The sequence below is a fragment of the Gorilla gorilla genome, chromosome 9, assembly GCF_029281585.2.
Source record: "Gorilla gorilla gorilla isolate KB3781 chromosome 9, NHGRI_mGorGor1-v2.1_pri, whole genome shotgun sequence".
Classification (NCBI taxonomy): Eukaryota; Metazoa; Chordata; class Mammalia; order Primates; family Hominidae; genus Gorilla; species Gorilla gorilla.
Genome location: NC_073233.2, coordinates 110,725,299 through 110,739,473, shown reverse-complemented (window position 1 = coordinate 110,739,473; position 14,175 = coordinate 110,725,299). Strand labels below are relative to the sequence as shown.

The following is a 14,175-nucleotide window of genomic DNA, read 5'->3' as shown; positions in this document are numbered from 1 at the left end:
CAGCTATGTGGGCCCATCACCCATTAATAAATTGGTTACAGAATTAAAACCAACCCAAAGGGGATATACTTCCTTCTTTTTCACAGACCTTCTTTGTTCTATTCTGCCCATGAGGTTTTCCTCCTCAAGAACCAGCAAATCCAACGAGTCAATAGCAGGCATTACAAATCAGATTCAGAAAATAAATCACCCCTTCTAAATTTCTTCTAGATATTATCTTCTATGTTTTGAGTATAATTGTATATAGTATAGACTATAGCTATGTATGTACACTTTCCACTTACATCTTTTATTTGCTTTTATAATGTCTTTCTTAAAATAAAACTGCTTTTAGAAGTTCTGCACAATTCTGATTTTTACCAAGTCAACCTACTTCTTCTCTCAAAAGGACAAACATAAATTGTCTAGTGAATTCCAGTCAATTTTTCCAGAAGAAAAAAAATGCTCCAGTTTTCTCCTCTACCAAGACAGGAAGCACTTCCTGGAGATTAATCACTGTGTTGCCTTGCAAAATTGGGAAGGTTGAGAGAAATTAGTAAAGTAGGTTGTATCATCCTACTTTGAATTTGGAATGTTTGGAAATGGTCCTGCTGCCATTTGGATGAAAGCAAGGATGAGTCAAGCTGCGGGTGATCCAAACAAACACTGTCACTCTTTAAAAGCTATGCTCCCGAGGTTGGACCTACAAGGAGGCAGGCAAGACAGCAAGGCATAGAGACAACATAGAGCTAAGTAAAGCCAGTGGAAATGAAGAGTCTTCCAATCCTACTGTTGCTGTGCGTGGCAGTTTGCTCAGCCTATCCATTGGATGGAGCTGCAAGGGGTGAGGACACCAGCATGAACCTTGTTCAGGTAATTAACACTAATTGACCTGGCCAGGTGGGGAGCTTCCAGAGTAAGCTGAAACCATTCTGTGTGTCTTAAAACCCACATAGAATGCTTGAGCTTACTGTGTAGGAACAGTTCAAGAATAGAGAGTTATAGAGTGTTAGAAGTGGAAAAGGTCTCATTATCACACCATTTGGGCTTCTCCTCTTATGTAGGAAGAAACAAAGGCCAGAAATGTTAGGTGTTTTCTTAAGATCACACAACACCATAGCAGTAGCAGCACTGGGGCTTAAGGCACATGAATAACAAGTGGAGAGTGGATGAACCATATCTTGCTTTGGAACAGCTTCAGTTTTTTTTTTTAATGCAACGTAATTTTATCTAAATATTTATGTTGCTAGTATCATATTATAAAATTTGGCATAATTTCAGCAAGCTAGAGAAATACTCCAAATAGATTAAGAAGTGAGCAACTGCAAAAACTTACTATAAATAGATAGCTATAGTAAAAATTGTAAGAGTGACCTAAAAACTATACTTATTCTGTTAGAAATATCTAGAAAACTACTACGACCTCGAAAAAGATGTGAAACAGTTTGTTAGGAGAAAGGACAGTGGTCCTGTTGTTAAAAAAATCCGAGAAATGCAGAAGTTCCTTGGGTTGGAGGTGACGGGGAAGCTGGACTCTGACACTCTGGAGGTGATGCGCAAGCCCAGGTGTGGAGTTCCTGACGTTGGTCACTTCAGAACATTTCCTGGCATCCCGAAGTGGAGGAAAACCCACCTTACATACAGGTAATGGTTCAGAGGGGTTTTCACATAAGATTGGAATTTTATAAACTATATCATAGGAGAAAATAGCATCTGCTTCAATTTTTCTCCTACAGGATTGTGAATTATACACCAGATTTGCCAAAAGATGCTGTTGATTCTGCTGTTGAGAAAGCTCTGAAAGTCTGGGAAGAGGTGACTCCACTCACATTCTCCAGGCTGTATGAAGGAGAGGCTGATATAATGATCTCTTTTGCAGTTAGAGGTAAAAAAAAAAAAAAAAAAGGCAAAGCAAAACAAAACAAAAAACACATGAAATGTATCCATTCATCTATCTGGTGTTGTTGTACTGGAAAAGGCTCAAAAGGGATCCTTATTACGTATCTTTCCAATAAATTTTTTCCCTACTAGAACATGGAGACTTTTACCCTTTTGATGGACCTGGAAATGTTTTGGCCCATGCCTATGCCCCTGGGCCAGGGATTAATGGAGATGCCCACTTTGATGATGATGAACAATGGACAAAGGATACAACAGGTTAGTTACACATCTCTCAGAATGATTTTGGCATTAATTTTTTTATATGTAGAAATCTGTTAATAACCAAGAATGCTCAAGAAATGAGATGTTCTGGATTTTCCAGTGGATCAGAGATCAGCAGAATATATTTTTGCTTTAATTATTATTGAAAATATTTTCAGATGCTTTAACAGTTTTCCTATATTGGTAAGCACAATATGGAAATATCATTAAGTATTTCTTTAATGACTGGATCTTTGTGATCTAGGGGTAACCATTATTAAGAAAAATTTCTCATATCAAAATACAAACATTCAAGGGATAGTATATTGCACTGAATCTACATTAAAATGTGCTCTGGATGTTACTTATGTAATTTCCTCCATTTACTTCTTTACTCTTCAAACCAGAAATAAGAATTAAATTTCAGAAACTGAGATTCTCTTTTTTTTTTTTTTCTGGCTGAGGCATTATTTTAGTACTTTTAGGTTAAAAGAATTTTTATGGGCTCGTTCTGAAGGAAAAGACTAACTCCCAAATACAACGTTCAAACTGTTTAGGTAGAAGAATGTTTCTCAGTTCATAACTGTATGTTTTGGGGAATGACATCCAAAGTTTTCAAAAAAATCAGCTAAAACAATTAACACTACTTCTAAAAAAATAGGAAAACAATTAATACTATGTCTGAGGTTTAACTGGGATTTATAATGAAAATGTAAACCTCTGTAGGACGTACAAATGTGAGTTTAGTCCTGAATAGAATTCTTGATTGGTTGAGTTAACGAATTCTTGTAAAGAAACCTTCCTGCAAAACTCTCAAATGAGATTGTTCCTAGCATCACAAGTTACACAAGTAATACTAGCAAAAGTAAGGTAGATTTACTTACTATATTGATCATAATTACCCAATGCCTCCCAATTTTAGCATTATGGGTGTTTTTAAAAATATGAAGGAAAAAATTTTGAATAAAGCCAGTGTTTGTGTATTCTAAATCTGTTGTGTGACAAATGCTAGACATGATTGGGCATACTGTGTTTTAAACCAATTTTGCAAATCCTATGACATCTATCATTATTCACGTTTTTAGTCTCAATATGTACTTCATGATGATGAGGCTGAGACATTATCAATTAATATGAATATAGTTTCCTTTAACTGAGACTGCAAATGGCAAATGTAAATATATTAAAACAGTGTTTAGCTTTGCATTGACAAATGAAGGTAAATATCTGATATGCTAAGCAAGTGGGTTCATTCCATTCCTGAGTACAAGAAAAGGGATCTGGTTCTTCTGGAGTTAATATGCTTGTGAGGCTGGGGGTGGGTTTGGGGCCATGGGGGGCAAGTGGATGTAACTGGGAAATCAATCTCAAAGATTGATTTCAGGTATGAGTTTTAAAATACACTTAGCTTTCCATTAAGTGTGTAACTAGTCAATTGTTCAATTAACCAACAAACAAGGTGTAAAAAGCCCTGTGTGGTTCCAAGAAGTAAAAACCAATACAATGCACAGCAGACCTGTATAATGCACATGTATTTAAAAAATAAGTAACTATTGTTCTCAATTTCTTAAATAGGGACCAATTTATTCCTCGTTGCTGCTCATGAAATTGGCCACTCCCTGGGTCTCTTTCACTCAGCCAACACTGAAGCTTTGATGTACCCACTCTACCACTCACTCACAGACCTGACTCGGTTCCGCCTGTCTCAGGATGATATAAATGGCATTCAGTCCCTCTATGGTGAGTGACACTGGGAAAATCAGCCATTGTAGTTTTGCAACGATGGTCTTCAGAAGAGCTTTCAAATGCTACATAAAGTATTTATGATTTAGTGCAAAGCACCGTGAGAATGTTTGGAAAGCATACAAATGGGCATATATTGAAATGTATCACATTTCCCCTAATGTTCCCTTTAGGACCTCCCCCTGACTCCCCTGAGACCCCTCTGGTACCCACGGAACCTGTCCCTCCAGAACCTGGGACGCCAGCCAAGTGTGATCCTGCTTTGTCCTTTGATGCCGTCAGCACTCTGAGGGGAGAAATCCTGATCTTTAAAGACAGGTCAGGCTGAAAAATTATATTTTCCTACCATTTTAATCCACAATGCTTAGAAAGGAAAACACGCAGAAACTTGATAGAGACTCTTAAACATTTAAAACAAAAACGTTTCTTCTGAGCTTGGAATCATTTAGATCTGGTGCTGCCTTTTCCCACATTTTCCGAAAATTGTCAGGTTCATTTTTGAAGGCACAGGTTGATCTGGTTCTTAGCTTCTAATTGCTGTTTCCAAATGTCTTAAGTCACGGTTACTTTTCAAAAGGCATGAGTAGATCTTTCGAATAATAATTTTATTTTTACTTCCTTTAAAAATGACATCAGGATCAACATTACATTTAATCAAGTAATTTACTTACTGATGGATCAATATGCACATGACAAACATTCAAAGAACACAAATGAGAAGAAAATTAAAAATTTTAGTTCCCAGTTCTCCCTGTATTCATCCAGAGTCAAGACTTTTTGTGCATCCTTCCAGAATCTTTCTACACATATACAAGAATATATTTATACAGCACATACACGTATACAAACACTGCCTAGCTTTTGGAAGAGGGTATAGCACACACACTGTTTTGCATACATTGCAGGTAATTAAAGCTTATGCTGGGCTAATTCATTTGCACGATAGAATAATTTTTCTTTCATAGAAGACATTACTCTGGAAACCTATGACAGGAGACTCACTGCAGTCTTCTGAAGAAAAAGGAAAGAAATTTTCTAATGGCAATATACCTGATTTCTATCTGTCATCCAGCCTAGAAGATGAGAGAATGGGGAAAGCTGGGTGAGGCAAGACGGTGAGGAAAATATTCTAAAGGTGAAAGACTGTTTTTCAATTTACATTTCTTTTTACATATATTTTAGGCACTTTTGGCGCAAATCCCTCAGGAAGCTTGAACCTGAATTGTATTTGATCTCTTCATTTTGGCCATCTCTTCCTTCAGGCGTGGATGCCGCATATGAAGTTACTAGCAAGGACCTTGTTTTCATTTTTAAAGGTAATTATTATATCACCATTTCTTTAACTTGCCAAAGTAAACCCTCTCATAAGAAATTGAACAACACTTTAATTTTCCTTACTACAAGTTCTGGCTAGTACAGTAGTCAACGGTAATGAAGAAATAACCAGGGCTGATATTGTATTTATATTTCATAGATGATAAAAATAAAGACAAGAAGATAAATTACCCAGAGTTGTAAATTCTCTCATTTGACCTTAGTTCATTCATTCAGTCTGCAAATTTTTGTGAAAAGCCCACTGTAAGCTGGTGACTAAATCTAAAATTTGGGCTACTACTTTACCATGAAAATCAAAGATGCTAAAGTGTGTTTCTAAAGCGAAAGGGCTTCACTGTTATAATTCAATATGACTCTGAATTATTTATATTTAACAGGAAATCAATTCTGGGCCATCAGAGGAAATGAGGTACAAGCTGGATACCCAAGAGGCATCCACACCCTAGGTTTCCCTCCAACCGTGAGGAAAATCGATGCAGCCATTTCTGATAAGGAAAAGAACAAAACATATTTCTTTGTAGAGGACAAATACTGGAGGTGAGATGCAAGAGAAACGACTTTGTATGGAGCCTCATCAGGGAAATTAGTTTCTTTTACTAAGGAAATCCCCCACCCCAACCTTAGGCCTGCCTCTCTCTTAGTAGGAAGGATGGGACTTCAGACAACTGTGGAAAAGTTCTTACTTTAAAACAGCAGCACCTTAGGCTCTCCTGCTTTCAGTCCCAAGCGCAGTTGGCTGGTGCTTCCCTTGGTGCTGTCGCCCCACCTGCCTGGCGCCCCCTCTTCTCTCCTCAACCTATTCAAATCTTGCTCATCCTTCAAGTCCTGGCTCAAGTCTCATCACCTCCATGCAGCTTTCCCTCGTGGACTTTAGACCCATTGGGAAAATGTTCTGAGAACCCAGACCGCAATTTAGCATTCCCTTCCCATTGTCTTTTAGTTTGGCTCACTGTCTCACTGTGTGTTTGTCACTGTCTCATTGTGTGTTTGTTTTGTCTTCCTAACACTACTATATGATTTTCAAGGGCTACCTCTAACCTCACCCATTTGTTACCTCTACCTGATAATGATGGCACATTTAAGAGATGATGATCAATAGCAGTCCAGTTTATGGATACAACCCAACACTCACAGATAGGTTGATTCCTGGGTCATTTGGCCAGACTTTGAGACATCGAGGCTGACCATCTGATATCCAGCCAATGGGCTAAAAACACACTTACTGTGCTTTGCTTCTAATCCTAATCCCTTTTCCCAGGAGGCCACCGTAGAAGACTTAGATGTGCAGGGGAGGGGACAGCAGGTATATATGGACCAATTGTGGTAGGGAATTAAAACTGCATTTTAGATGTTGATTCAATTCATTTTATATATTTGTTCACACTTTCATGTCTTTGTGACAGAAAGATGATTAAGGTTCTTTCTGTCCAGGCTTAAGAAATATGATGACAAACAGCATGTGCTACATACAGCAGGATGCTGCCCCTGTTCCGGATGGAGATATGGCTTTCAGAACTCTTTACAGTACCATTAAAGTCACATGTTTCTATAGTCCCAAATATGCCTGGCATTTATTTGCAGTACTTATAAAGTTTAGTAAAATTCCACATTAAACCTAACATGATCTAAGATGTTCGGTAACATGGCCTCTATGCAATGCTGAGCTGTTTCTTTTACTTGGTACAGATTTGATGAGAAGAGAAATTCCATGGAGCCAGGCTTTCCCAAGCAAATAGCTGAAGACTTTCCAGGGATTGACTCAAAGATTGATGCTGTTTTTGAAGAATTTGGTAAGAGGATACTTACTGTGTTGGCCATAGAGCACTTGAAACATTTTATGATATCAGAGGGAAGAGGAGCATTGAAACTTTTTAATAACAAGTGTTTCTTAGGGCCAGTTCCCTCCTCAAAATTTTGATTCGCCTACATTTGTACTCATTATAGAACTACTTCACAAAATAACTTGTTTGGAACCATAAAGATAATTACACAAATCTCGCTACTTTATCTTATACATGCATATCAAATCAAAGTGCTCCAGTGTCACTTACATCTCGAGCTAACATGTGAAGTCAAGCTCGACTTTCAGATTACCATGTTAGCATAAAAATCCCATCGAGTGGTGTGGCCAGGTTTAATGTTGGTTAGCTGGCCTTCTCCTCCACCCTATCTTATTGCTGCTACTAACTCCCAGGGAGATTTTTTGCCTGTCTTTCCTGAGTTGTCAGTCATTGCCCATGCCAGTCATTTGCAAATACTTACCTTTCCATGTGCCCAAAGTTTAAAAAAAAAAAGATTTTGTTTTCTACTCAAGGTAAGGAAGTGGAGGCTGATGATCTTTATTGAAAGGTAACCTGATCACCATGTTTGCAGAGCACTAAAGGGTCCTCTGGTGTTTTGAAATAGTTGCTGTGCTTCCTAGGCTGCAATGCAGGGAAAAGGGAGGAGGATTTTTGGGGAAGAAAGAAATAGGTGATTAGAGTTTCCAAGCAAGTGGAGAATTTATCTGATTGGAAGCAGAATAACCTTGTAACCTGGAACCTGGCTGTGTTGTCAGACAGAGCTGGCACCGAGTGCTGTCTCCATTCTTCCTTGCTGAGTAACCTTGAGGAAGCATCGAAATCTGTCTAAATCTCAACTTGCTCAATCTGTAAATGGAGTTAGACATACAACCTCATAGGGTTGTTGCAGAAATAAATGAAAATAAATTCATGTAACAAGCTTGGCATAGTCCCTGACATAAAGTAAAGCTCTATAAACACTTTCTATTTTTAGTTCTCTATGATTCTGAGTTTTGTATATTGTCAAATGTCTTTATTTGGAAAAATATCTTACTATTTTCCTTGTCTGTATTTGCAGGGTTCTTTTATTTCTTTACTGGATCTTCACAGTTGGAGTTTGACCCAAATGCAAAGAAAGTGACACACACTTTGAAGAGTAACAGCTGGCTTAATTGTTGAAAGAGATATGTAAAAGGCACAATATGGGCACTTTAAATGAAGCTAATAATTCTTCACCTAAGTCTCTGTGAATTGAAATGTTCGTTTTCTCCTGCCTGTGCTGTGACTCGAGTCACACTCAAGGGAACTTGAGCGTGAATCTGTATCTTGCCGGTCATTTTTACGTTATTACAGGGCATTCAAATGGACTGCTGCTTAGCTTGCACCTTGTCACATAGAGTGATCTTTCCCAAGAGAAGGGGAAGCACTCGTGTGCAACAGACAAGTGACTGTATCTATGTAGACTATTTGCTTATTTAATAAAGACGATTTGTCAGTTATTTTATCTTATTGTTGTGTTTGTTTGTTTCAAGGGCAAGTTGTTCTCATAATTTGGGCACTTTATGGGCTGAGCATGCTCAGCCAGTAGACTAGAGTCTCCATGGCTTGGGGTTCACAATGGGTTCCAGAACTGCAGAGAATCTACCACTTGCCCTCCTCATGAGCCCTGCAAACAGGATGCTTATTTCTACCACCTAGACATTTTATGTCTCCTGACATAGCTAAGGCAAAAAATCTAGAGGGGTTGTAGAGCAGGCTCTAGGAAAAACTGTGAAGGGAATCCTATAATCATAGCAAATTGCCTCGTTTGCATGTCTCATTTTATAGGGTGAGGAAATCAGACTTGTTTTTCATCTTTTCCTTTTACTTATAAATTCCCTCAGTGCAGGTCCCTCCCCTGACCTAGCAAGCAAACTTCCTCATATCTACCCTATTCACATGGTAAAATACACTCTTGTACTCATTTTGTATCTGCCTGTGCCTGGAGGTAAATGCCCATTGGCAAATGACGATTCTAACATTGGTTTATCATCCATAACTAATGTCTCTAGCACAATGCGTCGTACATGGTAAGAGCCATTTTTAACTTATCCATTCATCTGAGAGTAATTTACAAATCATATTCCATATGCCAGGCATTATGCTAGGTTGCAGGCATAAGAATTTGAAAATAATAGACACAGGCCCCTGCCCTCATCGAGATTATAATCCAGCGAAAAGAACACATGTAGATAACCACAAATATAAATACGCAACTGTAAATTTCATAAGAATTATAAAGGGAAAAAAATAATAGGAGGATCTATTTTGAACCAGATGGTTTTAGAAGAACTTTTGAGGGAATGGCATTGAAGGAGGTTTTGAAAGGAGGTGTGGAGACTAAGAGGGGAGATGACGGCTTGGACCACATGGGCACACGGGAGAGTTAGGAATGAGAGTGGACTCTATAGATATGAGATAGATAACAGAACTTAGTGATGGATTAGATATGCAATTTGAGAGAAAAGGAAATGTTCCGAGTAAATCCTAAGTAGCTTGCTTGAGCATAAGAGCTGATGGTGACGGCATTTACTGAGATGGGGAAAGACTTGGAGAGAAGAAGGTTTGTGAAGGAAGGGCAAGAGTTAGGATGAATTTTTTATGTTTGCCCATTTTTGAAATGTGTTGGAGAAATTCAAGCACCCAAGAGCTAAAGGAATCTGAAATGCAAAAGGGACACACACATATATATGAAACATATATGTATATGGAAGGTTTCAACATTGAGATTATTCTTAAAGCCAGAAGTATGGGAGAGATCATATGGGGAGAGTTTAAGATAAAACTAACGAATAGCAACATTTGGTCAAAATTTACAGCATTTCTTTATTTTTAAAATTACCTAATTTTATTTATTTCTAATAGGTACTACCTTAGCCACAACACAAAATCCAAAAGTTAAAAGACATTATGCAATATAAACAATTTTCCTCCCATCCGTTTCCAACATCTAACTCCTTTTCTCAGAGGTAACCAAGCAGATCTTTCTTGAATCCTTCCAGAGCTATTTTACGCATACCAAGCATTAATATAATCTTTCAAAATAAAAATAGTACTATGCAAAATTACACTGTCTTGCTCTTTGATTTCTTTCACTTAATGTATCTTGGCAGCTATTCCACATTAGTACATATAGAATTGCTTTATTCAATTTTTTTTCTTTAGGTGCACTTAATTTAATATCAAGAACACAATACAAAAGGCCCAAATACAATGAAAAAACACATTCGTCCATTAACACCAGTGATAATGCTCTTTTAGCACATGCCTGCCGAATGGAATGGGGATTTAATAAAGCTCACTCCTGAAAAAAATAACCCAGTGAGTCTCACCACAGCCAACATCCTTAAGCAATCTGGTTGTGAAATGAATGTTTATAATGCTTCAAACAGCTTAAACCTGAAGTCTGATACCACACCTTCATGTTTGCACAGTTCCCAATAAGATTATCTACAGTATTTACAACCATTCAAAGGTAAACCATTGATTAAAACCACATTCATTTAAGACTCAATAATTCCCATAAATATGTACAATTATTATGTATCAATAAAAAAGAATCAAGTAATATAGAGCCTCAAACTAAATGGTTAAATATATGAACTACTTATACTGACAACTAATATTTGATTTTCTGTGACTATTTAAGGTTGGTTCTTAGCAAATAATCCCTTTAAAGGCAAAATTCACCTCATTTGAGTTTTGACCCAGCAGTTCAACAACAATGATGAAGTTCACAGTCTTACTGGCAAAACCAATATGTTGAAAAGTCCTCATTTAACATCTGGATAAGTTCTTGGAAACTGTGATTTTAAGCAAAGGGATGCATAAGGAAACCATTTTTACCATAGGCTAATTGATATAAACAAGAGTTAAATTTCTATGGCATATTTCTAAGTCACAAAAACATCACCAAACTTCTAACTAAAGACCAAAACACTTCTAAATAGTAAACACTGTAGGCCCAGCACAGTGGCTGACACCTGGAATCTCAGCACTTTGGGAGGTCAAGACGGGCAGATCACTTGAGGGCAGGAGTTCAAGACAAGCCTGGCCAACATGGTGAAACCCTGTCTCTACTAAAAATACAAAAATCAGCAAGACGTGGTGGCATATGCCTATAATCCCAGCTACTCAGGAGGCTGAGGCAGGAAAATCGTTTGAATCAGGGAGGCAGAGGCTGCAGTGAGCCGAGATCGCGCCACTGAACTCCAGCCTGGGCGACAAAGTGAGACTCCGTCTCAAAAAAAAAAAAAAAAAGAAAAGAAAAGGAAAAGTAAACATTGAAATAAATGCGAGTTATGCATACATTTAAGAAAAATTAATAAAAAACAAGTAAGATAATTATTTACCTTCTTGTTCCAGTTCAGAGTGTTGAGTGGCTGGAGCCCATCCTGGCAGCTCAGGCCAGCCCTGGATAGGACTCCATTCCATCATCGCAGGGCGCACTCATACTCACTCACACTCACCAGTCTGCGACCATGTAGGCAAGCCAGTGAGCCTCATGTGCACAGCTGTGGGATGTGGGAGGAAACCAAGTACCCAGAGAAAATCCTCAAAGACACAGGGAGAACCTGAAAACTCCACACAGACCATGGCCCTGACCGGAAATGGATTTTTTTTCTCTTCGACGTCATAACTAATCCATGTTATTTGAAGACCTGCTCTTTAGAGTTTCTAAGTCACTATGCTCAAGGGTAAGAGCAATGCATAGTCCATTTTCCATTTTACTGGAATTTATGTTCAATTCATGATTTAAAGTCTCCAGGTTTTCATTTCTCCGAACTGTCCAAAGACATTGTGTGCCTTAGGACCTTGTTTCTCCCTCTATTTTCTTCAAACAGAAACATTTCTCAAGTATCCACACGTTCCCAAAGAGGAATTCTTCAGAGGTGGCCGCTTCTTTGGGATAGTGCAAGTCTACCAGGCTTCTGAAGCAAAGCGGATGGGGAGGGAAAGAACTGAAGTGCAAGGTTCATTGGTAAGTTTCACATTAACCATTAGGAGCTGGGGAGTATAAGAATGCGGCTTTTTTCCTTTCCTCTCAAAAAGTCTGAGTGTTGGTGTAGAAACGAGTCCTTGGCTGTCCCCCCAGTGACTTTCTAGTAGTGGGACTGTCAGGGAAGCCTTGACTGAGAATATGACTGGAGAGTTTACCTACCAGGCGTAAACTTCCAGGCACTCTGTTCATTTCGGGCTTGTTCCCGTTTGTCTTCAGTCAGGGCCAGATCACCTTTCATTTTTAGGAAAACAGGTTGATGGCTCGGTCTACCATTGTTGATCGGGCCACGCTGGGCCACAGATTTGCTGGAGGTACTAAATTCGGGTAGGACGCCTCGCATCTCCTGCCTCTTGTCTGCTAGTCGCATCGCAAGGACGTTTTCCCCGCGCAGACTCTTGCTGCTCTTGCTTTAGTTTTCACTGAGGTTAAGGTCAGCGTTCTTGCCTCCAAAGCTTGCGCATGTGTTTCATATTGTTTCCATTTTAGAATTCATTCATCTCCTGCCATCAGTTTGAAGTTTCGCTCAGTCTAACCCTTTGGGGAAGAGGGTTTTTTGTTGGTCATCTTGAATCCGAAGAGTCGCCTCCCAGATGCGGCCGTGGTCACCCACTGCCAGCCCCACCAGGGAGGAAAGGAAGGGGGCAGGTCGCCAGCAGAGCCCGATTCGTCGGACCTCGCTCTGGCTCTTCCCCGGAGTCTGGCGCCCCTCCGCGGCCACGGGACTCTGCGAGCTCCTGTTTATTGCACCAGCTGCGCTCAAAGGAAGAAATACGCAGCTTATTCAGTCCCCTATTGGTGATTCAATAAATACATTTATACATTAAATAAATGCAAAAACCAAATAAATAAAATGTTAAAATAACAAAAAATAAAATTAGTTTGAAATAAGTGTAAATATTAAAAGAAAATAATTTTATAACATTTGAATATATTTATATAATATTTAAAATTAAAATATATTTAAGATAAAAATAATAAAACATAAATGAAATAAAATTGTGTGCATCAGTAGATTATTTTCAGTATTCAGTGTATCAGTAGCCTATTTTTTAATATTTTGCTGTGATATCCAACGCTACAATGAATATCCTTAAGCACACTTGCATATTGGATGGAAAGTCTAATCTTCAAAGGCTGAGCAGAGACACAGGAGCAGGAAAACTATTTGTTGGATTCTCCAACATGAGGGCCACTGATGCTCTTTACAACAGCAGCGTTGGTGAAGTGATGGAGCTGAATTCTGATTGAAGCTGGTAGAAAAGCTGGCAAGTTAGGGTGTTTTTGGCTATAGGTAGCAGAAAATCTCAACTGATTTAAAAATAAGGAATTTTCTGGTTCATATTACATAAAAGTACAGCACTAAGACAGGTTTTAGTTTCGGTACGATCAGAGTTCTGGCTCCATCACTTTGCGGTTATCTTGATTCTGTCCTTGTGTCAGTTTTACCTTGAGGCTGGCTTTCCTCACGGCAGCAACACAGCTATGTTGTTTAGTGTCCAGGCAACGCACCTTCTTAAATCACCACCTTCAAACACGAAAGGACAGTTCTGAGTGTCCTCCTGTTTGGACCATCCCTTACCATATGGTCATCCTAGACCAATCACCATGGCAAGGAGGATCAATCGATTTCACTGCAGTCATGTTTTTGTTACACAGTGAGGTGAAGGAAAGACATTGAGTCACCAATCTCTGTCCATCTACTACAAAGAGAAACTGGAATGTGAGAAAGTCGAAATAACAGATGCAAATAATTCTTAGGAAATGTTGTGCTGAGAAGGAAGTGGAAAATACTTTCTCTGTGCTATCAGACCTGATTCATAGTTCTTATGCATGTTTTAACTGTTAGGCTGGTGGTTGATCTCAATAATGCAGAAATATAAGTTTAGAGTAATTCAGTAGCATTGCCATAATCACATAGCAAGTACATAGCCAGGATCCAATTTCATATCCTTCTAGTTTCAAAGATCATGTTCTTATTTTGTCTAGGGACCCAGACAATAAATCAGCCTGGTTGCCTTATCTTTTTAGTTTTGACTCCATTCCGAACTAGGGGTTCTGCAGTGTCATATGGCATGACCACATTGGGGCTGGTTCTTCCTCAATTCTGCAGTTTAAAATCCCCACAGCCCAAGGGCCGGGGTTCTTCTGAGTCTG

At 38.8% G+C, this 14,175-nt stretch overlaps 1 protein-coding gene and 1 long non-coding RNA gene across 2 annotated transcripts; one reads left to right on the top strand and one right to left on the bottom strand.

The window, feature by feature from the left end:
• The first annotated feature begins 647 nt into the window (after positions 1 to 647).
• MMP3 (matrix metallopeptidase 3) lies at positions 648 to 8,484 on the top strand. Its single transcript, XM_019036264.4, has 10 exons — positions 648 to 852; positions 1,379 to 1,623; positions 1,716 to 1,864; positions 2,011 to 2,136; positions 3,697 to 3,861; positions 4,038 to 4,182; positions 5,047 to 5,180; positions 5,577 to 5,736; positions 6,886 to 6,989; positions 8,059 to 8,484. Exons 1-10 carry the CDS (start codon positions 748 to 750, stop codon positions 8,157 to 8,159), a joined length of 1,434 nt encoding a protein of 477 aa, XP_018891809.3. The 5' UTR covers positions 648 to 747; the 3' UTR covers positions 8,160 to 8,484.
• Positions 7,593 to 13,549, bottom strand: LOC109028845 (uncharacterized). Its single transcript, XR_008669822.2, has 4 exons — positions 13,468 to 13,549; positions 11,372 to 12,771; positions 10,710 to 10,822; positions 7,593 to 7,847 (listed from the first exon to the last, which is right to left on the bottom strand). It is a non-coding gene; the product is annotated as an uncharacterized lncRNA (long non-coding RNA).
• Between the last annotated feature and the right edge of the window lie 626 nt (positions 13,550 to 14,175).

Excerpts from the sequence above, each read along its gene's own strand:
- MMP3 (XM_019036264.4), top strand. The coding sequence starts at position 748 with ATGAAGAGTCTTCCAATCCTACTGTTGCTGTGCGTGGCAGTTTGCTCA. Across the intron at positions 853-1,378 it reads CCAGCATGAACCTTGTTCAG|AAATATCTAGAAAACTACTA; the intron begins GTAATTAACACT and ends TTATTCTGTTAG. Across the intron at positions 5,181-5,576 it reads CCTTGTTTTCATTTTTAAAG|GAAATCAATTCTGGGCCATC; the intron begins GTAATTATTATA and ends TATATTTAACAG.